The sequence below is a fragment of the Hypanus sabinus genome, chromosome 3 (genome assembly GCF_030144855.1).
Source record: "Hypanus sabinus isolate sHypSab1 chromosome 3, sHypSab1.hap1, whole genome shotgun sequence".
Classification (NCBI taxonomy): domain Eukaryota; kingdom Metazoa; phylum Chordata; class Chondrichthyes; order Myliobatiformes; family Dasyatidae; genus Hypanus; species Hypanus sabinus.
The window spans coordinates 149,130,321-149,155,949 of record NC_082708.1 but is presented as its reverse complement, the minus strand read 5'-3'; the positions used below and the strand labels follow the sequence as shown (position 1 = coordinate 149,155,949).

The 25,629-nt window shown below is 44.5% G+C and overlaps 1 protein-coding gene across 5 annotated transcripts in view; it reads right to left on the bottom strand.

The window, feature by feature from the left end:
- The window catches only part of LOC132390859 (uncharacterized), a 175,212-nt gene that overhangs the window by 96,259 nt on the left and 53,324 nt on the right, over window positions 1-25,629 (bottom strand). For all 5 annotated transcript variants that reach the window (XM_059963398.1, XM_059963399.1, XM_059963397.1 and 2 more), the window contains one exon: window positions 21,187-21,292. In XM_059963398.1, the coding sequence (XP_059819381.1) occupies window positions 21,187-21,292 (106 nt within the window). The remainder of the gene's footprint in view (window positions 1-21,186; window positions 21,293-25,629) is intronic.

Here is a 25,629-nt window from a genome sequence, read left to right as displayed (position 1 = left end):
AGACACAGGGGATGCATGAGGTATCAAGAAGGCTATGGGTCCCCCTGTCACCAACACAGCCCCCCCCCCCCCCGAAGTCTAAGACTGGATAAGTCATTCTGATCAAGGTAAGCAACTTCAGTGCTGGGTTGGGCACTACTTAGAGTTGTACTCATCCCAGAATGTGGTGACACTCAAGGCTATTCCAGATCTACCACTCATGGAAGAGCTGGATGCACTGGCAACACCAGAAGAACTCAGCAAAGCCATTGACTATCACGCTTGTGGAAATTATGATATCCCTCCAGAAGTTTGAAGAGTAGCAAATAAGCATCGCTTTACCATCTGCTCGAGCTTCTCAGTCTCAGCTGGGGGAAAGGTTACACACTACAAGACATGCGAGGTGCCAACATTGTCACCTTGAACAAGAACAAAGGCGATTGCAGTGACTGTAACAGCTACCGTGGCACCTCCTTCCTGAGCATCATGGTAAAGCCCGTTGCCAGAGTTATTTTGGCACGGCTGCAGCACCTTGATCAACATGACTACCCTGCGGTTTTATAGCAGCTAGATCCATTGTGGATATGATCTTCTCACTACACCAGCTGCAGGAGAAATGCCAAGAGCAGCCAAAACCACTCTTCGTCGCATTCACTGACTTGACAAAGGCGTTTGACCTGGTCAGCAGAGTGGGCTATGCGGGTTGCTGCAGAAAGGTAGACTGCCCTCCAGAACTGCTGGGCATGACTACTTCCTTCCATGAAGATATGCACCGTAGTCTCTGCTTTAACGACGCGACTTCGGAAGCCTTCCCAGCGAGAAGTGGAGTAAAGCAAGGCTGTATTCTAGCACCAACACTCTTCAGCATCCTCTTCTCCACACTGCTTCAGTATGCTTTTGGAGAAATCACCGTGGGGGTTTCCCTACATCCCAGAGTTGATGGCAAACACTTCAACATTGACCGCCTTCGCTCCAAGATCCGAGAGGTTTTCATTCGCGAGCTATCGTTTGCTGATGCCGCAGCAGTGACTCAGAAGGCCAACTGCAGTGTCTCACTGAGCAGCTGACCCACGCCTGCAAGGAGCTTGGGCTGCCCATCAGCTTGAAGAAAAAAATGTCATGGTCCAGGACACTGACTCCATCCCATCGATGGTCACTCTCTAGAGGCGGGTGACCCCTTCACCTGTCTTGGGTCAACCATCACGAACACTGCCTCTCGAAGCTGAGCTAAGCAACAGAATAGCCAAGGCTGTAGCTGCGGAACAGCAGAGTGTGGAGCAGCAGTGATCTGACTGTGAATGCCAAGCTGCAAGTGTACCAGGCCTGCTTTTTTGGCACTCTCCACTACTGCAGCGAAGCCCGGACATCCTGTGCTAGCCAAGAGAAGAAACTGAACAGCTTTCACCTGTGCTGCCTCAGACAGATCTTGCACATACCTCGGCAGGACAGAGCCGCTAATACAGAGGTCTTACAACCTGCAGGCATCCCCGGCACGTTCAGAGGACATGTCAGGCCTACGGGGTCTGGTGGAATCCTGAAAGCTCTGCTGTATGGGCGCTGGGCAGGGGAGTGCACACCCAGTTAGTCACCATAGCTTCGCTTCAAGGGCATCTGCAAAATGGATCTGAAGCTGGCCAATATCGATGTGAACAACTGGGAAGACACAGCAGACGACCAGGCTGCTTCGACTCTGGCATTTCGAAAAGCACCCGCATCACTGAGCTGGCTGCCAAGAGATCTCGACGGAAGGAGAGGGTTGCTCCAACTTGATGCCAGGCTTTCTTCGCCTGCAGCCAATGAGGAAGAGACTGTCATTCCAGGGTGGGACACCTCAGCCACGTTGGGAAGGATACTTTTCTCAAGCACCCCTCCCCACCATCGTTCGAGACAGAAGGACACTAACAACAAAAAATTTAAGATGATAAGATTATGAGAGGTATAGATAGGGTAGGCGGTCAGCATCTTTTTCTCAGTCCAGCAATGTCAAATACTAGAGGTTATGCATTTTAGGAGGAGGAAAGTTTAAAGAAAATGTATGGGAAAGTGTTTCCAGAGAGAACGGTGGATGTCTGCAATGGGCTTTCAAAGGTGGTGGTGGAAGACTATATGATAATGGCACGTAAGAGGCTGTTAGATAGACACATGACTCTGCAAGAAACAAAGGAATATGAACCACGTGCAGCCAGTAGAAATTTAGTTTAACTTGGCTCCACATTCGGCACAGACATCATTAGACATATTCCATGTTAAATGAGAAGCAGTTAGCTTTATTCCTATATATTACTCACCTTGATAATTAACAAAGGAAAACTGATTGGATTCTGCCTTTCACAATCAGCAAGGCTGTATTTCCGAATGCTCTGCTCCCCATCACCAAACCAACTCCCATTCAGAGTCTAATTACAGCTGTGAGCTGTTTCCCAAATGTGTCAATTCATACTTCCTGCCATTAGAAATACAGCTGCAAAAAATCTCCCCACTGATCAATGATTCAGTTAGGCCACCCCTCATTATTGAATCATTGACCACTCTGTCTTCTCAGCTGACATCAGTGCCTTCTTTACACAAAGTAATAGAATTATCATTAAACCATATTACTAAATTGATTGCTGGATACTATGGGATTTCCACAAAGCTCTTTAACAACACTTACATATACACATTTTGGCATAACTGTGCATCTATGGTGGTGTTATTTCATTACGTCTGTCTTTTATTAAATTTAAAGGGATTCACTGCTGCTTGCCTGAAGTTGCTGGACTTCAGTGACCTATGTTCATGAAGCAATGCCCTACATTGCTCTTCTCTAAATGGGCCCTGTAGATCAATAACATTTTTAGAGGCAAACTATTATTGCTTTAGTTGGGGAGATCACAGATGCTTTAAGAGATTTATTCTCTCTAATGGCGCACTTTGCATGGGACAAGAAAATGACAACAAAATGAAGGTAATTGACTTCCACCAATTAGTTGCACTCTGCTAAATGGAAAGGATCATCTGGCTGTGAATTTGCTTAGTTAAGACCTCTTCAATTGTGACAGCACCAGTGATCATCAGGGCACTTGGACGTTGTCTTTGGTAGCAAGTAGGTACATTGTTACTTGTATTGACTGCCAGATTTTCACACTTCATGTATTTTCCACTTGGAGTTATAGTGACAGGAACTCCCACCTTATTCAATGATAATCTCCTTTGCTCTTGATCCAATTGAGCCAACTGTCCAACTTCTGTAGAGTTGTTTTCCAAAGCCTTTGATTATTTTGTGTGCTATTAAACAGAATGCTTGTCATCTCAACTGAAGTCAGCGTCCAGGGAAAGATTAACGTCAGTGACCTTATCAGCTGCTGTCACATCCCTAAGGAATAAAGCTTTTATGACTACTATCTCAGGCCAGAGAATAAATTATTGCCTTCCATGTTAAAGAGTTACATTTCACTATTTTAATCCCTTTCTGTGTTTTACTTTTAATTTCATTGTTCTTTACCAGCAACCACATTGAGTAGTGGGAGTCATGGATAAAGCAGAAGAGGGTAGTTTAAGGTTTGTATTTGCAATGTGTCTGTGCTGGCTTCCACTTAATGTTGCCAGATCAAAATCTGTTTCAGATACACATTCCAGCCGAATGTGCCAGTGAGGCACTGGGGGCAGGGGGCTATACTGCCAGAGGTGCCAATATTCTCCCAGGACGTTAATAAAATAGCATTTCTTTCTTCTGAGGCAAATATCAAAGATTTGCATGGCAATACATTAAAAGAAGTATTAGGGAGCCATTCTTTGTGCTATGTCTAACAATCAAGCTTCAATCCTACGCAGCACACCCCAGTCCATCACACCTTCCTTTAAGACGTACAAACAAGCTGGATGAACTCAGCAGGTCAGGCAGCATCCGTTGAAATGAGCAGTCAACGTTTCGGGACGAGACCCTTCATCAGGACTGAAGAAGGAGGGGGCAGGGGCCCTGTAAAGAAGGTGTGGGGAGGGTGGAAGGTGCCAGGTGAAAAACCAATCAGTGAAAGATCAAAGGGTGGAGGAGGGGAAGCAGGGAGGGGATAGGCTGGAGAGGTGAAGAAGGAATGAAAGGGGAAAGCACTATGGGTTGTAGAAGAAGGCAGAATCATGAGAGAGGTGATAGGCAGCTGGAAGAGGAGGCAGAATGAAAGTGGGATGGTGGAAGGGAGAGGGAGGGAATTACCTGAAGTTGGAGAATTCGATGTTAATACCAAAGGGCTGGAGACTACCCAGACGGTATATGAGGTGTTGCTCCTCCAACCTGAGTTTGGCCTCATCATGGCAGTAGAGGAGGCCACGTATGGACATATCAGAATGGGAATGTGAAGCAAAGTTGAAGTGGGTGGCAACCGGGAGATCCTGTCTGTTGTGGCAGACAGAGCGGAGGTGCTTGACGATGTAGAGGAGGCCACACTGGGAGCACCGGATGCAATAGATTACCCCAACAGACTCACAACTGAAGTGTTGCCTCACCTGGAAGGACTGTTTAGGGCCCTGGATGGTGGTAAGAGAGGAGGTGTTAGGACAGGTGTAGCACTTACGCTTGTAGGGATAAGTATCAGGTGGGAGATCTGTGGGGAGGGACGTGTGGACCAGGTAGTCGCGGAGGGAATGATCCCTGCAGAAAGCGGCGAGGGATAGAGAGGGAAAGATGTGCTTAGTGGTGGGGTCCTGTTGAAGATGGTGGAAGTTGTGCAGGACAATGTGCTGGATCTGGAGGCTGGTGGGGTGGTAGGTGTGGACAAGGGGAACTCTGTCCCTGTTGTGGTGACGGGAGGATGGGGTGAGGGCCGAAGTGCGGGAAATGGAGGAGATGCGGGTGAGGGCATCATTGATAACGGCAGGAAACCACGATTCTTAAAGAAAGAGGAAATTTGAGAAGTCCTGGAATGGAAAGCCTCATCCTTGGAGCAGATGCGGTGGAGACGGAGGAACTGGGAATAGGGAATAGCATTTTTACATTTGGCAGGGTGGGAAGAGGTATAATCGAGGTCGTTATGGGAGTCAGTGGGTTTATAGAAGATGTCAGTGGACAGTCTGTCTCCAGAGATGGAGACCAAGAGATCAAGAAAGGGCAGAGAAGTGTCCAAGATGGACCAAGTGAATTTGAGGGCTGGGTGAAAGTTAGAGGCAAAGTCGATGAAATTGACGAGCTCAGCATGGGTGCAGGAAGCAGCACCAATGTAGTCATCATTGTAGCGAAGGAAAAGTTGGGGAGCAGTACCAATATAGATTTGGAGCATAGACTGTTCCACATAACCCACGAAGAGGCAGGCATAGCTGGGCTTTGACTCTGTTTACACTTCCCACTGCCTTAGTAAAGCAGTTAGTTAATTAAAGACCCACTCCCACCCTAGTCATTCTCTCTCCTCTCCTATCAGGCAGAAGATACTAAAACATGAAGGTATGTACTGCCAGGGTCTAAGATAGCTTCTATCCCACTGTTATCAGACTCTTGAACAGCCCTCTTATATCTTAAAGGATGAATTCTTGATCTCGCAATCTACCATATTGTGAGTCTGGCACTTCCATTTTTCTAACTTCATTGCTATTTCAAATCTTATTCAATAAACTAAATTCTTGATCTCTCAGTTTATTTTGTCATAGCCCTTGCACACTATTTGTCTGCCTACTGTGTCCTACACTTTCTCTGTAAATGTAACAGTACATTCTGCATTCTGGTTTCCTTTTGTACTACCTCAAGGTATTTATGTCTGGAATGTTATGCCTGGATGACATGCAGACAAAAGCCTTTCACTGTATCTTGGTACACATAACAATAACAATCCAATATGAATATCACACAGAAAGATGACTAAGTCTTTGTTATAATGCTATTATAGGATTTTATTATGTAAAGCAGCTTCTGTGTTTCCTACATCACAACTATGCTTCCAAAATACTTGATTGTAAAGTATTTTATCAATATCTGAAACTATTAATGGCACTATATATCTGCAAATTTTAATTAATTTTATAGTCAAACTTCGACAAGGAATGCTGTTTTGGGATTGCTGTTTGTACTTTTATTATGTTCTATCAGTTATTTTAATATATAACATTCTATTCCAGGTCTAAAAACAGAAAATGTTGGAAACATTTTGCAGCTCAGCCATGTCTGTGAAAAAAGGAACAATTAATGTTTCATGTCCTATTTTATTCATTAAGTTAAGGGAGGAGAGAAGACAAGTTACTTCCTAGTAGCAGAACATTTTGTCTCTTTTGCAGTTCTGATGAAGGATCTGTCCACAGATGCTGCTTCACCTGCTGAGATCTTCCAGGATTAAAAAAAAATTATTTCAGGTTTCCAGCTATTGTGTTTTTTTAAGATTTTTAACCCATGACTTTAATGCTCACCATGATACATGGTTATAAGAGGGATTAATGAGTGAGGTACTTTGACTTTGTGTAAGAGCATATTTCAGGATATAAAAAAACCATTAACTCCAGTGAAGATAAAGCTCAACAGGAGGCAAGTAAAAAGGAGTGAGATCTTCCTATATCTGTTTTACGCTGTTTTAATGAGTTACAAACACAATACAGATTTTGTTCGATATGGTTATTAATCACATTCTGCTTATTATTCTGTATGTATAAATCAAATACTGATCATATGAAATGAGAAACAACTGGACAGTTTTATAGCCCAATGATACATTTCGTTTGACACCGTTGTGATGAGGTAGACAAAGGAGAGTTAAAGAACGGAGCCAATGAGCTGTACTATTAGAAGACTCTGTAAGAGTCCCTTTCTATCTATGCTGTGCCTACTTCCTTCCTCTTTTACTTTCGGTTTCTCACACACCACCTCTGATTGAGCAGCGTGTTGCCAAACCTGCTTAGAAGCCTCTCTTTGTAGGTGAGGTCACAAGAGGGATGAAGAGCAGTAAAGCAGGGAGCTCATACCAGAGGGCAGAGTAATACAGAAACCTCTGCTTTGGGGTGGAGTTCTAAAGGAGGCCGGTTTGTGGAGCAAATGAACAGTTTGTGATTCGTTCATCATTCCAGGCTCAAAATATTAAAATGAGTTGCTAGTGTCAAGGAAGGGAGGGTGGTGATTGAAAGGGATTGATCCAGATGCAGGTGTTTACTTAGCCACCTGATTGCTAGCTTTTCTTGAACACATGGGTCATGGATAGGAGAAAAACTTTGAAATTTTAAATTTAAAGCTTGTTCGTGGAAAAGTTGCTCTTAATCATAGTAAAATCCTAGCTCTGGCTGAGAGGTCTCTAGGTTTTATTGTTTGACTTCCTATCATGCTACCAACTAATAAAATTCTTTCGCTGGTTCTAGGAATTCTCAGTGGGGTTGAGTCCACTATTCAAAGTGAGACACAAGCTTCGGTCTGCATGCCATCTATACAGATTATTTCAAAACATCAGTACATCAATGTAGCACAAAGAGAAAAGCAATAGCAGGGTCTAGAATATGGTGTTACAGTTCTGTGGAAGTGCAGGTAGAAATTAAGATGCAAGGGTTATGTTGCAGTAGGTTGTGAGGTTATGGGTTCCCCTTAACATACAAGAGGTCTACCCATGAGTCTTATAACAGCTTGGCAGAAGCTATCCTTGAGACTGGTGGAGCCATGTCTTCAAGCTTTAGTATCTTCTGCTATATGGAAATGGGGGTGGGGAGAAGAGAGAATTCCTTGTGTGGGAAGAGTATTGAATTATGTTGGCTGCTTTTCCAAGGCAATGGGAAGGTAGGCAGAGGGTGGGAATTTCTGGTTTGGTTTGACCTCTGGGTACTTTTTTGAAGAGGGGCTTCAAAGTACACCGGAGCAAGCCATGGACTTCATAAGAACACACAGGAATACAATAAAATAGAAGCAGGTGTTCATGTCATTGAATATTATATAGCACCGTTCAGTATAATTGTGGTTGATCTACCCCAGGCTTCAATTCTACTTCTGTACCAGACCCCTTGGACTTCAATCTAATTCTAGTCTCAACTAATCCCTGTGTACAGAATTCCGGATATTTACCAGCCTTTTCAAGAAGAAATGTCTATGTATCAAACATGGTGAGGCCACACTTTTGGAATACTCTACGATAAGAAAGATGCTATTAAGCTAGAAAGAGCACTGCAAAGATTTACAAGGATGTTTCCTCGACTTGATGGAATGAGTCATGGATAAATGTTGAATGGGTTAGGGGTTTTATCAGTGAAGCATAAGAGAATGAGGGGTGATGTTATAGCAGTGTATAAAAAAACAAGGAGCACAGACACGATGAATGCACACAATCTTTTTCTCAGGGCTGGGAAATTAGGAGCTAGAAGGCATAAGTTAAGGTGACGGGGCAGAGACTAATAGGAATCTGAGGGGCAACTTCTTCACACAGACGGAGGTCAATATGTTGAATGAACTGACAGAGCAAGTGATTGAGACAGCTGCATTAGCAACACTTACAAAGTACTTGGCTAGGAACGTGGATAGAAAAGATCTAAGAGATATGTGCCAAATGTGGCAATGGGGCCAGCTTAGATGGGAACCTCAGTTGGCATAGACAAGTTGGGCCAAAGGGCCTGTTTCCATGTTTCATGACTCAATGACCCTACCTCTTCTAAATAACTGGCCTTTTACCTTGAAACTCTGTTCCTTTATTAGAGACCCATACTAAAATGCACACTCTCTCCCACTAGTGAATACTACTGTGTTGGACTGTCCACTCGTGTAGGTAACACTGGTCAAGGCAAGTGTGATTAATGATGCAGGTAGCTGAAGAATACACAATGTTTTTCCAGCCATGTGATTGTGAAGAAAGCTTGAATGAAGAACCATGTTTCTCAAGGCTTTCTGCCACTGGTAGGCTCCTTAGGCGACAGTTACTGTCAACACAAGATTTAATTTGATCTATTTCCTTCATCTCCTGTATAATTTGAAGATTACTGGTTCTGTCCCTTTAAAAAGCAATCATTTTTATTAATTTGATTTTGATGATGATGCCTATGTCGTCCTAACTGGCATTTCATAAGTCACACTGCTAGTTGCTAAGCAACAGGACGTTCTAGCAACAAAAGGTGATTCAGAGATGTTCCAAAGATTCGCGCTTCACCTCAAAATTGTCACTTTACTGATCAGGAATTGCACAATATATATTTAAGATCTGTTGTGAATGCTATCTAAGAACAATTTGAAATATTTTAATTTTGTCCATAGTTAAAAGCTGTATATATTTGACAGTGTACTTCTGGAGCTATTGAATATATTTTGATATTGGTGTGGATTCACTATACCTATGAATTTAGATCCCTTTTAATCAGAACTGAATCCAAAAAATATTTAGCTCAAAATGCAAGAAGAACACATTTTAAAAATCATAGATCTGTTTTGGAAAGTTCAAGATATTAGTCAGTTATTCTGCTAGATGAGGAAATGATCTTGTATTTACAATCTTTATTTGATTATTTCATAAACTTAACATAGAGGACTAATTGATTAAGGAGTGCCTTTGGCACACCTAGGGACTCTTGGGATTTGGTAATGTATGAGAATTTATGGATTATGTGGAAGCTGTGAACAAAAAGGCCAGGTTACTGTAGCTGGAAAGGGCTGCCCCTGGGAGCATTCGATGTTGCTTTGTCTATACATTTGTTGGAAGTTGTGTACTGGCTCTTGATATATTTCAGGGTCAGCTCAACCCTGGTGTCCAGTTGTGCAGTAGGGCTACTGAAACATATTAATTCATAATTAATTGGTAATTGGCATATTATTGTCATAGACACTGTGAAAACTTTAGTTCGCATATTATCCAGACAGATAATCCTATACATAAATATACATCGGGGTAGAGTCATAGAATCATAGAGCACTAGAACACAGAAACAAGCCTTTTGGTCTGTTTAGTCCGTGCCAAAATGTTATTCTCCTTTAAACTTGCCCTCTAATTCTTGACTCCCCAACCCTGGGAACAGACTAGCCATTCACCCTCTCACTGCCCCTTCATGATGCTATACCCCTCCAAAAAATTAAAATGTTAAACCCCTTATGAACTGTGCCCCATGTCTGTCCCTCCCCATAACCCACTCCCTTTTGTAATTCACTCACATTCTTTTTAAACTGGGCAGCTTTAAGGGACTGAGGGAGAATTTCAACCATACAGTTTTCATCATTCCTCTCTCACAGTGTAATTACTTTCTATCAGCTGCTGAGTAAGTGCAGAGAGGTGACCTGATAGAGGTGTATAAGATGATGAGAGGCATTGATCGTGTGGACAGTCAGAGGCTTTTTCCCAGGGCTGAAATGACTTACATGAGAGGGCGCAGTTTTAAGGTGCTTGGAAGTAGGTACAGAGGAGATGTCAGGGGTGAGTTTTTTACACAGAGATTGGTGAGTGCGTAGAATGGGCTGCTGGCAATGGTGGTGGAGGCGGATATGATAGGGTCTTGTAAGAGACTCCTGGATAGGTATATGGAACTTAGAAAAATAGAAGGCTATGGGTAACCCTAGGTAATTTCTAAGGTAAGTACACGTTTGGCATAGCTTTGTGGGCTGAAGGGCCTGTATTGTGCTGTAGGTTTTCTCTGTTTCTATGTGCAATATGTTATAGAATGACTCTGATACCAAGCTAATTATCATGGTCAGTGGGTTAATGTGAACTTCAACTTTTTATTAATCATTCTCACGTAAAAAATAATTGAAAACATTACATCTCGTTGAATGTGGTATTACTTATAAATGTCTACTGAACAACTTCTTCATCCCTGTAAAGCTTAATATACCTGTGTGGAGTTGAAACATTCTGCTTACTTTTGATTCATACTGCCACACTTGTTTTAAAATGATCAAATATAAATTTTAGTTTTGCTTAGGTATGCTTTTAGGCTTCTAGGTTAATCCAGGGGTATCATTCACTAGGATTTCCCTTCTTTATTAGCTGTCTGTCAAGGAGTTTAACTGGTTGCTCACCCAATATCGTTGGTCAAAGCAGAATCCATGCAGAAGCCACAGGGTAGCAAACAACTCTTGGAAATGGGGAAGTTAGTGGGTAGGTTGTTTTTCAGGTCAGAGACATGTCCCAGCCCTTTGCTCCTGATTGGTTACCTTCCTTCTGTAATGGGGATATCAGGTTATTGAATTTTACTGGATTTCAGTGTTTTGGATGCAGAGGTTTCCAATTTTTGCAGAAGTTCAAGGGTGTGTTTGAGAAAATGCAAGCTATAAAATATTCCAGCAGTCCAGCTTGTTTTTAGTTCAATTTGTAGCCTTATCCTTGCAGGCTCTCTGCACAATGTCAACATTGAGAAAACAGTCAATAAAATACTAGCGATATCCATTCAGATGTGATCTTGAGTCATTGTTTTATACTGTAACCAGTAAACATTCTAACAAATAACTGCTTTTATTTTTTATCTTCCTGACAGTTTTTATGGAATGTTTATATTGGATTGCCATTTAAAGAGATTTAGCAATAATGATTAAATGTTTCCCAGCTAAAATTTCTTTGGTAAAAGGGAGGAACTTGAATTTTTATAGTTTCTTACCTGAATTACCTCAAAGTTACTTTACAGTCAAGGAAGTATTTATTTAGGTGCAGTTACGTCAAATGTAGGGAACAAATTTCCCCAACAATGAGGGTCAGAGAGAGCAATGAGATTGAATACCACACATAATGATGATGACTGAGAGTGACGTATTGGCCAAATCATCTGGGAGAACTGCTCTTCTCTTATATCTTTGTCAAAGATAAGATCAAACAAGGACAATAATATTCCACTGGGGGATGGAATCTCTCATGGTGCAACACTTCCTGTGTACTACATGAGAAAATCAGCTTCAATTAGTTGGTGACCTCTCCAGCCCTCTTTGTTAGATGTGGAACTGAAGACAAATTTAACCTTGAAAAGATATTGTGCACTAACCAGTGACGTAGAGATTCTGCAGTTGTTGGAAATCAAAAGTAACACACTCAGAATTCTGGAGGAACTCAGCATCTACGGAGGGAAATAAACAGTCGATGTTTCAAGTTCCTCCAGCACTGTGTGTATTGTGCACTAACAGGGGTGCACTTGGGATGCCATTGGCCTGAGACCTTATATACTCAACTGAAAGGTGCTGGCAGCTGCCTTGCCTCCTCGTTTGACACACCTGAAAGTGGGGGGAAGATGGGCGACATTGTCGGTTAGTTAGTAAAGCTATTACCTGACAGTTTCAATGACCCAGGTTCAATCCTGACCTCAGGAGCTGTTAGTGTGTAGTTTGAACCATCTACTTGAGACTATGTGGGCTTGATGCTCCGGTTTCTTCTCACATCCCAAAGATGAATGAGTTAGTGAATTTTTCATGGGTGTGGCTGAGTTGTAGAATCTGAGGGAGAGTTGAAGGGAATGCAGGGAGAGTAAAACTGGTCAGTGTAGAATTATTGTGAGTTGGTGATCGATGGTTGCCATTGACTTGGTGGGCAGAAGGCACTATGACTCCAAAACCCCCAGGATGCAGGTTGTTGGGAATGTTTTATACCCAGGAGTAAGTGGTCTTGATTTCACAGATAGTAAACAATTTACTTTTCAGAGGCAGCCGTTGGTTGGACTGAATCAGTAGCACCAACACTGGGAGTTGCAGGCCTGGTGAGTACTGACTATAACTGGAACTAGGTCCCTCATGCTCTAAAAGGCTGTCAGGAATACTTGAAAATTGGCCAATAGTTCAATAATTCATTCTTATGCCTTGCCATTTTCTGCCTGACATGAAATCTGATTTCCTACCCTGTTTATTTGTATTCTTTTAAAGTTTTTCACAAGATTCAGCATCATTACCTACAGCGGCATGCAAAAGTTTGGGCACCCTGGTCAAAATTTCTGTTACTGTGATTAGTTAGGTGAGTAGAAGATGAACTGATCTCCAAAAGTCATAAAGTTAAAGATAAAACATTTTTTTCAACATTTTAAGCAAGATTACTGTATTATTTTTGTTTTGTACAATTTTAGAGTGAAAAAAGGAAAGGAGCACCATGCAGAAGTTTGGGCACCCCAAGAGATTTAAGCTCTCAGATAACTTTTACCAAGGTCTCAGACCTTAATTAGCTTGTTAGGGCAATGACTTGTCCACAATCATCATTAGGAAAGGCCAGGTGATGCAAATTTCAAAGCTTTATAAATACCCTGACTCCTCAAACCTTGTCCCAACAAGTCCTGTGGACTGATGAAGTTAAAGTAGAACATTTTGGCCACAATGAGCAAAGGTATGTTTGGAGAAAAAAGGATGCAGAATTTCACGAAAAGGACACCTCTCCAACTGTTCAGCACGGGGGTGGATCAACCATGCTTTGGGCTTGTGTTGCAGCCAGTGGCACAGGGATCAATTCAATTAAATACCAGCAAATTTTGGAAGAAAACATCACACTGTAAAAAAAAAAGCTGAAGATGAAAAGAGGATGGCTTCTACAACAGGATAATGATCCTAAACACACCTCAAAATCCACAATGGAATACCCCAAGAGGCGTAAGCTTGAAGATTTTGCCATGGCCCTCACAGTCCCCCGAACTAAACATCATCGAAAATCTGTGGATAGACTTCAAAAGAGCAGAGCATGCAAGACGGCTGAGAATCTCACAGAACTAGAAGCCTTTTGCAAGGAAGAATGGTCAAAAATCCCCCAAAAAGAATTGAAAGACTCTTAGCTGGCTGCAGAAAGCATTTACAAGCTGTGATACTAAGTACTGACCGTACAGGGTGCCCAAACTTTTGCTTCAGGCCCTTTTCATTTTTTGTTATTTTAAAACTGTAGAAGATGGAAATTAAACATAATCTTGCTTAAAATATTAAAGAAACGTATCATCTTTAACTTTATGCCTTTTGGAAATCAGGTCATCTTTTACTCACTTAGCTATTCACAGTAACAGACATTTTGACCAGGGTGCCCAAGTTTTTGCATACCTCCTTAATTAATCTCGAAACGAATGGGCTTCTAGATCATCCCAGACTGAATCTGGAATGCGGGATTGATCCATCAATGGAGATTAAGAAGATTAATCTGATATTTTCTAGATTTGAGAACAATACAAGGTGATCTCATCGATATCATACAGAGTTCTTATAGATTTCCTATGGTAGGTCAGGGATGGGTTTCCCTTGGATGCGGTGTTTGGAATCTGAGGTTAAAAGTATTAACTACTAAGGGACACCTGGATGGTATGCTGCCTCCCAGGTGCCAGAGTCAGGGATGTCTCAGATCACGTACACAACATTTTGAAGAGGAAAGGGGTGCAGCCAGATGTCTGGGTACGTATTGGTATCAATGACATAGGAAGGAAAAGCAATGAGGTCCTGAAAAGAGAATTTAGAGAGCAAGGTAGAAAGCTCCCAGGTAGTAATTGCTGCCTGTGCCACATGCCAGTGAGGGTAGAAACAGGATGATTTGGCAGATAAATGTGTGGCTAAGAAGCTGGTGCAGGGGGCAGGGCTTCAGGTTCTTGGATAATTGGGATCTCTTCTGGGGGAGATATAACTTGTTCAAAAATGACGGGTAGTACTTGAACCTGAGGGAGACCAAAATTCATACGGACAGATTTGTTAGAGCTGTTGGGGTGGGTTTAAACTAACTTGGCAGAGGGGTGGGAACAGGAGTGAAGGGACTCAGGAAAGGACAGATGGTAAAAAATGAAGATAGTGTGTAGTCAGACTGTCAGGAAGGGCAGGCAAGTGATGGGACTTAGTTGCAACCAACAGGCTGAGTATCAGATCATTAGAGATGCAGAATCAGAAAGGATAGCAAATACGGTACTCAAGGTGTTGTAATTAAATGCACGTAGTATAAGAAATAAAGTGGATGATCTTGTTGCAATATTACAGATTGCCAGGTAAGATGTGGCCATCACTGAATTGTGGCTGAAGAATGGTTGTGGTTGGGAGCTGAATGTTCAAGGTTACATGTTATATGGGAGGGATAGGGAGGTAGGCAGAGGGGGTGGTGTGAAGGAATGGCATCAAATCAGTAGAAAGGTGTGACATAGGATCAGAAGAGGTTGAATCCCTGTGGGTTGAGTTAAGAAACTGCAAGGGTAAAAGGATGTTGATGGCTAGGAGGTGGACCACAGGTCACCAAAGAAATAGAAAAGCTGAGTCAAAAAGGCAGTGTTATGGTAGTTATGGGAGATTTTAACATGCAGGTCGATTGGGAAAATTGAGTTGGTAATGGTAATGGATCTCAAGAGAGTGAGTTTGTTGAATGCCCAAGAAGTAGCTTTTTAGAGCAGTTTGTCATTGAGCCTACTGGGGGATCAGCTATACTGGATGGGGTGTTAAGTAATGAACCAGAGGTGATTAGGGAGCTTAGGAACCAGAAATCACAATATGATTGCATTCAACTTGAAATTTGATAGGGAGAAAGTAAAGTCTGATGTATTTCAGTGGAGTAAGAGAAATTAGAGTTGTATGAGAGAGGAGTTGGCCAAATTAACTTGGAGGGAGCTGCTGGCAGGGTTGTCAGCGGAGCAGCAATGGCGTGTGTTTCTGCAAAAAATGAAGAAGATGCAGGACATGTGTAATCCAAAAATGAAGAAATACTCAAATGGTAAAATAGTACAACTGTGGCTGACACGGGAAGTCAAAGCTATTGTAAAAGCAAAAGAAAGGGCATACAACAGAGCAAAAATTAGTGGGATGATAGAGGATTGGGAAGTTTTTAAAAACCTTACAGAGACCAACTAAAAAAATCATTAGAAAGGAAAAGATGAAATATAGCTAGCAAATAATATCAAAGTGGATAGTAAGAGTTTTATCAAGTATGTTAAAAATAAAAATGAAATGAGAGTGGATGTAGGACGGCTAGAAAATGAGTCAGGAGTAATAATAACGGGGAACAAAGAGATGACTGCTGAACTAAATGAGGTTTTTGCGTCAGTCTTCATTGAGAAATACACTAGCAGTATGTCTGATGTTGTAGTGTGTGAAGGAAGAGAAGTGGGTGCAGTTACTGTTACAAGAGAGAAGGTGCTAAAAAAGCAGAAAGACCTAAAGGTACATAAGTCACCCAGATCAGATGAACTGCATCCCAGGGTTCTGCAAGAGGTAGCATTAGAGATTGTGGTGGCATTAGAAATGATCTTTCAAAAATCATTGGACTCTGGCATGGTGTCAGAGGACTGGAAAATTTCAAATGTTACTCCGCTCTTTAAGAAAGGAGGAAGGCAGCAGAAAGGAAATTATAGACCAGTTAGCCTGACCTCAGTGGCTGGGAAGATATTAGAGTCAATTGTTAGGATGATGTGATGGCGTACTTGTTGACACAGGACATGTTAGTACAAAGTCAGCATGGTTTCCTTCAGGGAAAATCCAGCCTGAGGAATCTGTTGGAATTCTTTGAGGACATTACAAGTAGGATAGATAAAGGCAATGCAGAGGATGTTGTATATTTGGACTTTCAGAAGGCCTTTGACAAGGTTCCACACATGAGACTGCTTACCAAGTTAAGAACCCATGGTATTATAGGAAAGTTCCTAACATGGTTAGAGCATTGGCTGATTGGTAGGAGGTAGAGAGTGGGAATAAAAGGAGCAACACACACAAAATGCTGGTGGAACACAGCAGGCCAGGCAGCATCCATAGGAAGAAGCACTGTTGACGTTTTGGGCCGAGACCCTTTGTCAGGTCTAACTGAAAGGAAAGATAGTAAGAGATTTGAAAGTAGGAGGGGGAGAGGAAAATGCAAAATGATAGAAGACCAGAGGGGGTGGGGTGAAGCTGAGAGCCGGAAAGGTGATTGGCAAAAGGGATACAGAGCTGGAGAAGGGAGAGGATCATGGGACGGGAGGCTCCTTCTGAACGCTCTGCTCTCCGCTCCCTCTGCACCAATCCCAACCTCACTATAAAACCAGCTGATAAGGGGGGAGCTGTTGTAGTCTGGCGTATTGACCTCTATCTGACCGAGGCACAGTGACAACTCTCAGATACCTCCTCTTATTTACCCCTTGATCATGACCCCACTAAGGAGCACCAGGCCACTGTCTCCTATACCATCACCAACCTTATCAGCTCTGGGGATCTCCCATCCACTGTCACCAACATCATAGTTCCCACACCCCGCACTTCCTGTTTCTACCTCCTACCCAAGATCCACAAAACTGCCTGTCCAGGTAGACCCATTGTCTCAGCTTGTGCCTGCCCCACTGAACTCATTTCTGCATACTTTGACACTGTTTTATCCCCCCTTGTTCAATCCCTTCCCACCTATGTTCATGACACTTCTCACGCTTTGGATTTTTTCAATGATTTTAAGTTTCCTGGCCCCCACCACCTTATTTTCACTATGGACATCCAGTCCCTATATACCTCCATCCCCCACCAGGAAGGTCTCAAAACTCTCCGCTTCTTTTTGGATTCCAGACCTATCCAATTCCCCTCTCCACCACTCTCCTCCGTCTAGCGGAATTGGTTCTTACTCTCAATAATTTCTCCTTTGGCTCCTCCCACTTCCTCTAAACCAAAGGTGTAGCCATGGGCACCCGCATGGGTTCCAGTTATGCCTGCCTTTTTTTTGGCTTTGTGGAACAGTCCATGTTCCAAGTCTATATGGGTATCTGTCCCCCTCTTTTCCTTCGCTACATTGGCGCTGCCTCCTGCACACATGCTGAGCTTGTTGACTTCATTAACTTTGCCTCCAACTTTCACCCTGCCCTCAAATTTACCTGGTCCATTTCTAACACCTCCCTCCCCTTTCTTGATCTTTCTGTCTCCATCTCTGGAGATGGCTTATCTACTGATATTTACTATAAACCTACAGACTCTCACAGCTACCTGGATTATTCCTCTTCCCACCCTGTCTCTTGCAAAAATGTTATCCCCTTTTCACAATTCCTCCATCTCCGCCACATCTGCTCTCAGGATGAGGCTTTTCATTCCAGGATGAAGGAGATGTCTTCCTTTATTAAACAAAGGGGCTTCCCTTCTTCCACCATCAACTCTGCTCTCAAACACATTTCTCCCATTTCCCGCACAGCTGTCCTCACCCCATCTGCCCGCCACCCCATTCGGGATAGGGTTCTCCTTGTCCTCACCTACCACCCCTCCAGCCTCTGGGCCCAATGTATAATTCTCTGCATCTTCCGCCACCTCCAACTGGATCCCATTACCAAGCACATCTTTCCCTCCCCTCCTCTTTCTGCTTTCCACAGGGATTGCTCCCTACATGACTCCCTTGTCCATTTGTCCCCCCCATCCCTTCCCACTGATCTCCCTCCTGACACTTATCCTTGTAAATGGAACAAGTGCTCCACCTGCCCTTACACTTCCTCCCTCACCACCATTCAGGGCCCCAGACAGTCCTTCCACGTCAGGCGACACTTCACCCGTGAGTCAGCTGGTATACTGCGTCCGGTGCTCCTGGTATGGCCTTTTATATATTGGTGAGACCCGTTGCAGACTGGGAGACCGTTTTGCTGAACACCGACACTCTGTCTGCCAGAGAAAGCAGGATCTCCCAGTGGCCATACATTTTAATTCCAAGTCCCATTCCCATTCTGATATGTCTATCCATGGCCTCCTCTGCTGTCAAGATGAAGCCACACTCAGGTTGGAGGAACAACACCTTATATACTGGCTGGGTAGCCTCCAACCTGATGGCATAAACATTGACTTCTCTAACTTCCATTAATGCCCCTCCTCCCCTTCTTACCCCATCCCTGATATATTTAGTTTTTTTCCCCCCTGCTTTTTTTTTCTCTCTGCCCATCACTCTGCCTGTTCTCCATCTCCCTGTGGTGTTCCCCTCCCCCTTTCTTTCTCCCTAGGCCTCCTGTCCCATGATCCTCTCCCTTCTGCAGCTCTGTACCCCTTTGCCAATCACCTTTCCGGCTCTCAGCTTCACCCCACCCTCTCTGGTCTTCTCCTATCATTTTGCATTTCCCCCTCCCCCCACTACTTTCAAATCTCTTAGTATCTTTCCTTTCAGTTAGTCCTGCGGAAGGGTCTCAGCCTAAAGTGTCGACAGTGCTTCTTCCTACAGATGCTGCCTGGCCTGCTGTGTTCCATCCCCATTTTGTGTATGTTGCTTGAATTGCCAGCATCTGCAGATTTCCTCATGTTTGGCAATAAAAGGATCCTTTTCTGGTTGGCTGCTAGTGACTAGTGATGTTCTGCAGGGGTTGGTGTTGGGACTGCTGTTGGGACTGCTTTTTATGCTGTATATTTAGACGATGGAATAGGTGGCTTTGTTGCCAAATTTGCAGATAATACAGAGATTGGTGGATGGACACGTAATGTCGAGGAAACATGTAGGATGCAGAAGGACTTAGACAGATTAGAAGAATGGGCAAGAAAGTGGCAAATGAAATACAATGTTGGAAAATGCATGGTCATGTACTTTGGTGGTAGAAATAAATGTGTGGGCTATTTCCTAAATGGGAAGAAATTCCAGGAATCTAAAATTCAAAAGGACTTAGGAGTCCTTGTGCAGAACACCCTGAAGGTTAACTTGCAGGTTAAGTTGGTGGTGAGGAAGGCAAATGCAATGTTAGCATTCATTTCAAGAGGTCTAGAATACAAGAGCAAGGATGTGATGCTGAGCCTTTATAAGGTACTGGTGAGGCCTCAGCTTGAGTACTGTGAACAGCTTTGGGCCCCTCATCTTAGAAAAGATGTGCTGGTGTTTGAAAAGGTCCAGAGGAGGTTCACAGGGATGATCCCAGGATTGAAAGGGTTATCGTACGAGGAATGTTTGATGGCTCTGGGTCTGTATTCATTAGAATTCAGAAGGATGAGGGGAGATCTCACTGAAATCTTTCAAATGCTGAAAGGCCTAGACAAAGTAGATGTAGAAAGGATGTTTCCCATGGTGGGAGAGTCTAGGACAAGAGTGCACAGCCTCAGGATTGAAGGGCGCCCTTTTAAAACAGATGCAGAGATATTTCTTTACCCAAAGGGTGGTGAATTTGTGGTATTTGTTGCCACATGTAATTACAAAAGCCAGGTCATTGGATGTTTTAAGGCAGAGATTGATAGATTCCTGATTGGACATGGCATCAAAGGTTATGGGGAGAGGGGTGGGAACTGGATCTGTGGAGGACATAGAAAAAAGGATCAGCCATGATTGAATGGCAGAGCAGACTCAATGGGCCAGGTGGCCTAATTCTGCTCCTATGTCTTATGGTCTTAAGGCCTTATGGGTGGAGATGAGAAGAAATTTGTTGACAAAGAGGGTAGTGAATCATTGGCATTTTCTGCACAAGAGGCTGTGGATAGTTATTATATTGAAGACAAAGAGCAGTAGATTTTTATAAATGTGACAGGAATCAACAGACATTGGGTTAGTGCATAAAACTGACAATGAGGTAAATAAATCTGCTTAGATTTTACAGAAAGGAGGAGCAGGCATGAGAGGCCAAATGGCCTCCATATTTCCTTATAATATAGAGGGAGACCAGGTGATACAAGACACTGCAGATGCTGGACATGTGCATCAATTTATAATCTACTGGATAAACTCAATGAATTGAGCAGCAGGAGGGGCATAGACAGGGTCAATGCCCACAATCTTTTTCCCTAGGTTGGGGAATAAAGAACTAGAGTATCAGGGCTAGAGTGAAAAGGGAAGATCTAATTGGAACCTGAGGGTCAAGTTTTTACCAGAGAATGAGCTGCCAGAGCAAGTTACAATAAGTATTTAAAAGGCACTTGGACAGATACTTAGATAGGAAAGGGTTGGAAGTGTATGGGTCAAATGTTGGCAATTGGGACTAGCTTAGATAGTGATCTTGGTCAGTGTGGAGCATTTGGGTTGAGGGGCCTATTTCTGTGCGGCATAACTCTATAGCATCTGCTGGGAGGAAAGGAAGAGTTGAAGTTTTGGGTGAAAACCTTGCACCAGTTCATGTCTACTTCAGGACAAATATCGTTCTCCAGCATTTTTCACCTGTAAGCTCTTCCCTCCACGTTCCCATCAAATTTCTCCTGATTCTCCCACTCAGCTACATACATGGGGGTTCATACAAAATGCTGGAAACATAGACATTCTTTTAGTAGCCAATTAACCTGCCAGCCCACAACCCACATGCTCACAGAGAGAATGTTGAAGCTCTGTACAACGGAGTTCAGGAGTGAACGTGGGTCACTCAGGTTGTAAAGAAACACCTTGCCCGGCTGCACCACTGTGCCACCATAGGGCTTATCTTTATCTGTATCCTCCTGCTTCTATGCCTTCAGTTACTAGGGAGGGGTAGTTCTGCTGGCAATGCTTATACTTCTTCTCTCCTCTTTGGACCTACCTCGGAGTTTGGTCTCCAGGCTGGACTTGGAGAACCATGAGACCGCACTGCAGTATGTCTGGAAAGTCACCAGGTCATTCCCTACGAGTGGCATCTGCTGCAACAGCTTCCAGGACAGCGGAGACATATGGAGAAAGGACAAACCATCACAACTGTTAGTCTCTTTCCAGAACTACTCTTGTGCATATAAATAGAGAGCCTTGGAGACCGGCCACCACACTTTGTCTGGTGTAGAACGAGGTACAACTTTATCAAAAGGTTGTGACAGATTTCTGTGCATATTCATGTTAACTAACTGCAGGAGTGCCAGACATCAGTGGGAAGAATTTCCTGGATATTAAGCAAAACAAAAAACAGTGACAGATTTGCAGCTTGCTTCTCCTTGACCAGCAGGAGAAGTTTCTCGGGCAGGTCCGGAGTCTTGTCACCTTTACTGCTAATGTCTGACCTGCCAAACCTCGTGTTGTGGGATGTCCCCCTAATGCAGGAACCTCACCTCCAATCCTAATTCTGGTCTATATTTTTCCTTCCTAATCTGCACTGCACGAAATAAAATCATAGAATAATAGAGAGATACAACAAGGCAACAGAGCCTTCCCCCAATGAGTCTGTGCTGATAAACAACCACCTAGTTACTCTACATCAGTCACACATCTTCATCAACTGTCCCCAGTTCCTATTACTCACTTACATCAGGGACAACTCATGCCATCCTGCTTGTCTTAGGGATGTGGGAGGAGGCAGATGCACTCGAGTGAGACCCACACAGTCACAGAGAGAAGGTGAAAACCCAACACAGACAGCACCTGAGATTAGGACTGAAGCTGTGTTGCTGGAGTGGTGAGGCAGTGGCTCCACTAGCTGCCTCCCTTTCTCAACCACCTCCTTCCTCTCGCTACTGACCCAGCACAGCACCTCCCCACCTGGGGACCGCAGACACTCATGGTGGGGATCCAGTAGCGTGCTGAGAAGGACAGTGGGCACAGATGGCCCTTGAACCTCTAATAAACAAAGTAATTTAGTTAGGAAGTTCACAAAGCAATGAAGAGAAATAAAAATTTACTTGGCACATCAATTGTCCCAGCTTATTGGGTGTTGAAGTTTCCAGGAATCATCTGGAATTGCCCCAGCTCCTTAAAATAGTGACTATGACATCAGCAGACACCCAGATGGGGGGTTTGTAGGGAGTCCAGCTGTGTTAGTGACTGTGAATGAGTAGGATAGGTCAGGAACCACTAACCTGAACACACAAGAGACTGCAGATGCTGGAATATGGGGCAACAGGGAGTCTGCTGGAAGAACTCAACAATTTAAGCTGGCCAAGGAGGAGGAGGAAACTTTCCTGTCAGACCTCACAGATATCATACGGAGGAGGCTTATCACATTCAGGTGGGCTGAGTGGCACCGAAGGAAGGGCAGGGAGAGGACCTGAAAGCACAGTGCTTTCATTACCAATCCCTTCGGCTTCACCAAGTGGATACTGGGGCAGAAGCAAAGCGGCCACCTCACTTGTCCTGTAAAGGAGATAAACCACCATCTCAGTATCACTTTCAGTGACACCTCGAGAGAGCAGGACCTCAGCCTGTGTGAGGCTCTAGTGACACCTCCAGAACCGGTGTCCCAATTTAACATCTCTGAGCCCACCCTGAAGGAGGTCAAAGCGGCAAGTGCAAGTTCTGCCCCTGGCCCCAGTGGAGTGCCTTACAAAGTCTACAAGCAGTGCCCAAGGCTCCTTGTGTGACTCTGGAAGACCTTAACGGTGATCTGGCGGAGAGGAAAGGTCGCTGATCAGTGGAGGCACACGGAGGGTGTCTGGATACCAAAAGAAGAGGATTCAAGCAAAATCGAGTAGTTTCATATCATCTTGCTGCTCAGCGTTGAAGGGAAGATCTTCTTCAAGATTGTGGCCCAACATTTAACTGAGTTCCTCTTGAAGAATGGATACGTAGACACCTCAGTACAGAAGGGGGGAGTACCTAGATGCCTAGAGCACACAGGAGTGGTGACCCACCTGATCCGGGAGGCAAGGGAAAACAGAGGAGACCTTGCAGCACTCTGGCTAGACCTAACCAACGCCTATGGATCCACCCCATACAAGCTCATTGAAACAGCACTGACAAGACACCATGTTCCAGAGATGATCTGAAACCTCATTCTGGACTATTACAGCAACTTCAGGTTGAGAGTCTCCTCCGGTTCATCAACATCGGCTGGAGATGGGCGTAATCACTGACTGCACAATCTCGGTGTCACTCTTCTCACTGGCCATGAACATGATTGTCAAGTCAGCGGAGGTGGAACGTAGAGGCCCCATGTCTAGATCTGGCACTCGGCAGCCCCCCCGTAACAGCATTCATGGATGACCTGATGATGATGGCAACATTCATCCCTGGGTGCAGGTGGCTCCTTTAAAGGCTGGAACAGCTCATCTCATGGGCAAGGATGAGCTTTGAACCAGCCAAGTCCGGGTCTCTGGTCCTGAAGAAGGGAAGACTGGCCGACCGGTTCCACTTTACCCTGGGAGAGATCCAGATTCCAACCCTGGCTGAAAAAACAGCCTGGGCAAGATCTTCGACGGTTCCCTGAAGGACACAGCCACACTTTAACTAACCAGGAGCGACTTGATAACCTGGCTCACTGTGATTGACAAATCAGGGCTTCCAGGAAAATTCAAAGCCTGGATGTACCAACACGGAGTCTTGCCAAGGCTACTCTGGCCCCTTCTAGTCTATGAGGTGCCAATGTCGACAGTGGAGGCTATACGGAAGACCATCAGTCAGTTTCTCCGGAGGTGGGTGGGGCTCCCCAGCCCTTAAGCAGTATTGCCCTGTATGGGCATTCTACCAGGCTGCAGCTCTCCATCAGCGGCCTACCAAAGGAATTCCAAGTCATCCAAACCAGGGAGGTTATGATGTACCGAGCAAACACGAGGAAATCTGCAGATGCTGGAAATTCAAACAACACACACAAAATGCTGGTGGAACACAGCAGGCCAGTCAGCATCTATAGGGAGAAGCACTGGTGACGTTTTGGGCTGAGACCCTTCGTCAGGACACCCTTTGTGATTCCTGATGAAGGGTCTCGGCCCGAAACGTCGACAGTGCTTCTCCCTATAGATGCTGCCTGGCCTGCTGTGTTCCACCAGCATTTTGTGTGTGTTGTTGTGATGTACTGAGACTCCTCTGATGTTAAAGTCACTTTGGCAGGAATCCGCGTAAAGACCGGAAGGAAGTGGCAGGCACAGGAAGTTGTCGACAGAGAGGAGGCACGGCTACAGCTCAACATTTTGGTGGGCACTGTGGCAGTGGGGTGGGCAGGACCGGGCTGTTTTCCCAAACCACGCTACGACACAACCCACAGGAAGGAGAAGTGTCAACTGGTTCAGGATGCGATATGAGCAGAAGTGGAGGAAGAACGATACAGCAAGATGGTCGGCATGTACAAGTAGGGTGCCTGGACCAGATGGGAGCATGAGGAACCTCGCAAGTTCACCCGCACAGAGCTGTGGAGAGCTGAACCATTGGGCATCAAGTTTCTCATCCAATCAATTTATGACGTTCTCCCAAGCCATCCAACCTGCAGCTGGGGCATGGCAAGCTCTCCAGCATGTCAACTGTGCCAGAGGAGGGGCACCTTGAAGAACATCCTTAGTTGCTGCCCAAAGGTGTTAGGGGAAGGGTGATACTGCTGGTGCCATGACCAAGTCCTAAGGTCTATGGCGGAGGCAAACAGCACAGCAATTCAAGACAGCAAAAATCAGCAAACAGTCCATCACCTTTATTAGAGTGAGGGAGAAGGCTCAACATCGGCCTAGCTCCTCGGGAGGTCTTCTTGTCACTGCACGAAACTGGCAACTCAAAGTCGACCAAGAGAGGCAGCTCAAGTTCCCAGGGATCAGCGAAGCTATTCCACTCCGCCCAGACATGGTGTTACTATCGGGGTCTACAAAGCAAGTGGTCCTGCTGGAACTTATTGTCCCCGGGAAGACTGGATTGAAGAGGCCAACGAGCGCAAGAGGGCTAAATACACAGATCTTGTTGCAGAATGCTGGAGCAATGGCTGGAGAGCTCGGCGTGAGCCAGTCGAAGTTGGGTGCTGGGACTATGCTGGCCATTCATTACAGCTGACTCTTAAACTCCTTGGAGTAAAAGGACTGCTGTGCAGAAGAGCCACCAAGAACATTCTGGAAGCCGCTTAAAAGGCCTCGTGGTGGCTGTGGATCCGGAGAGGGGACCTGTGGAGTAGTGCACCACTTGGACACAAGTCAGGGACTGATCATGCCCAGCTTGGTCGCCTGGGCCCTTGAGGGTGTCTGATGATTAAAGACCCGAAACATCTTACGACCCTGGGTTCATCACTGAAGACATGTCCGAGTAGCACCAGAAGGTGTATTCTACAACTAGCATAACTGTAGGTGCAAGGAATGATGTCCTGATGCAAAGT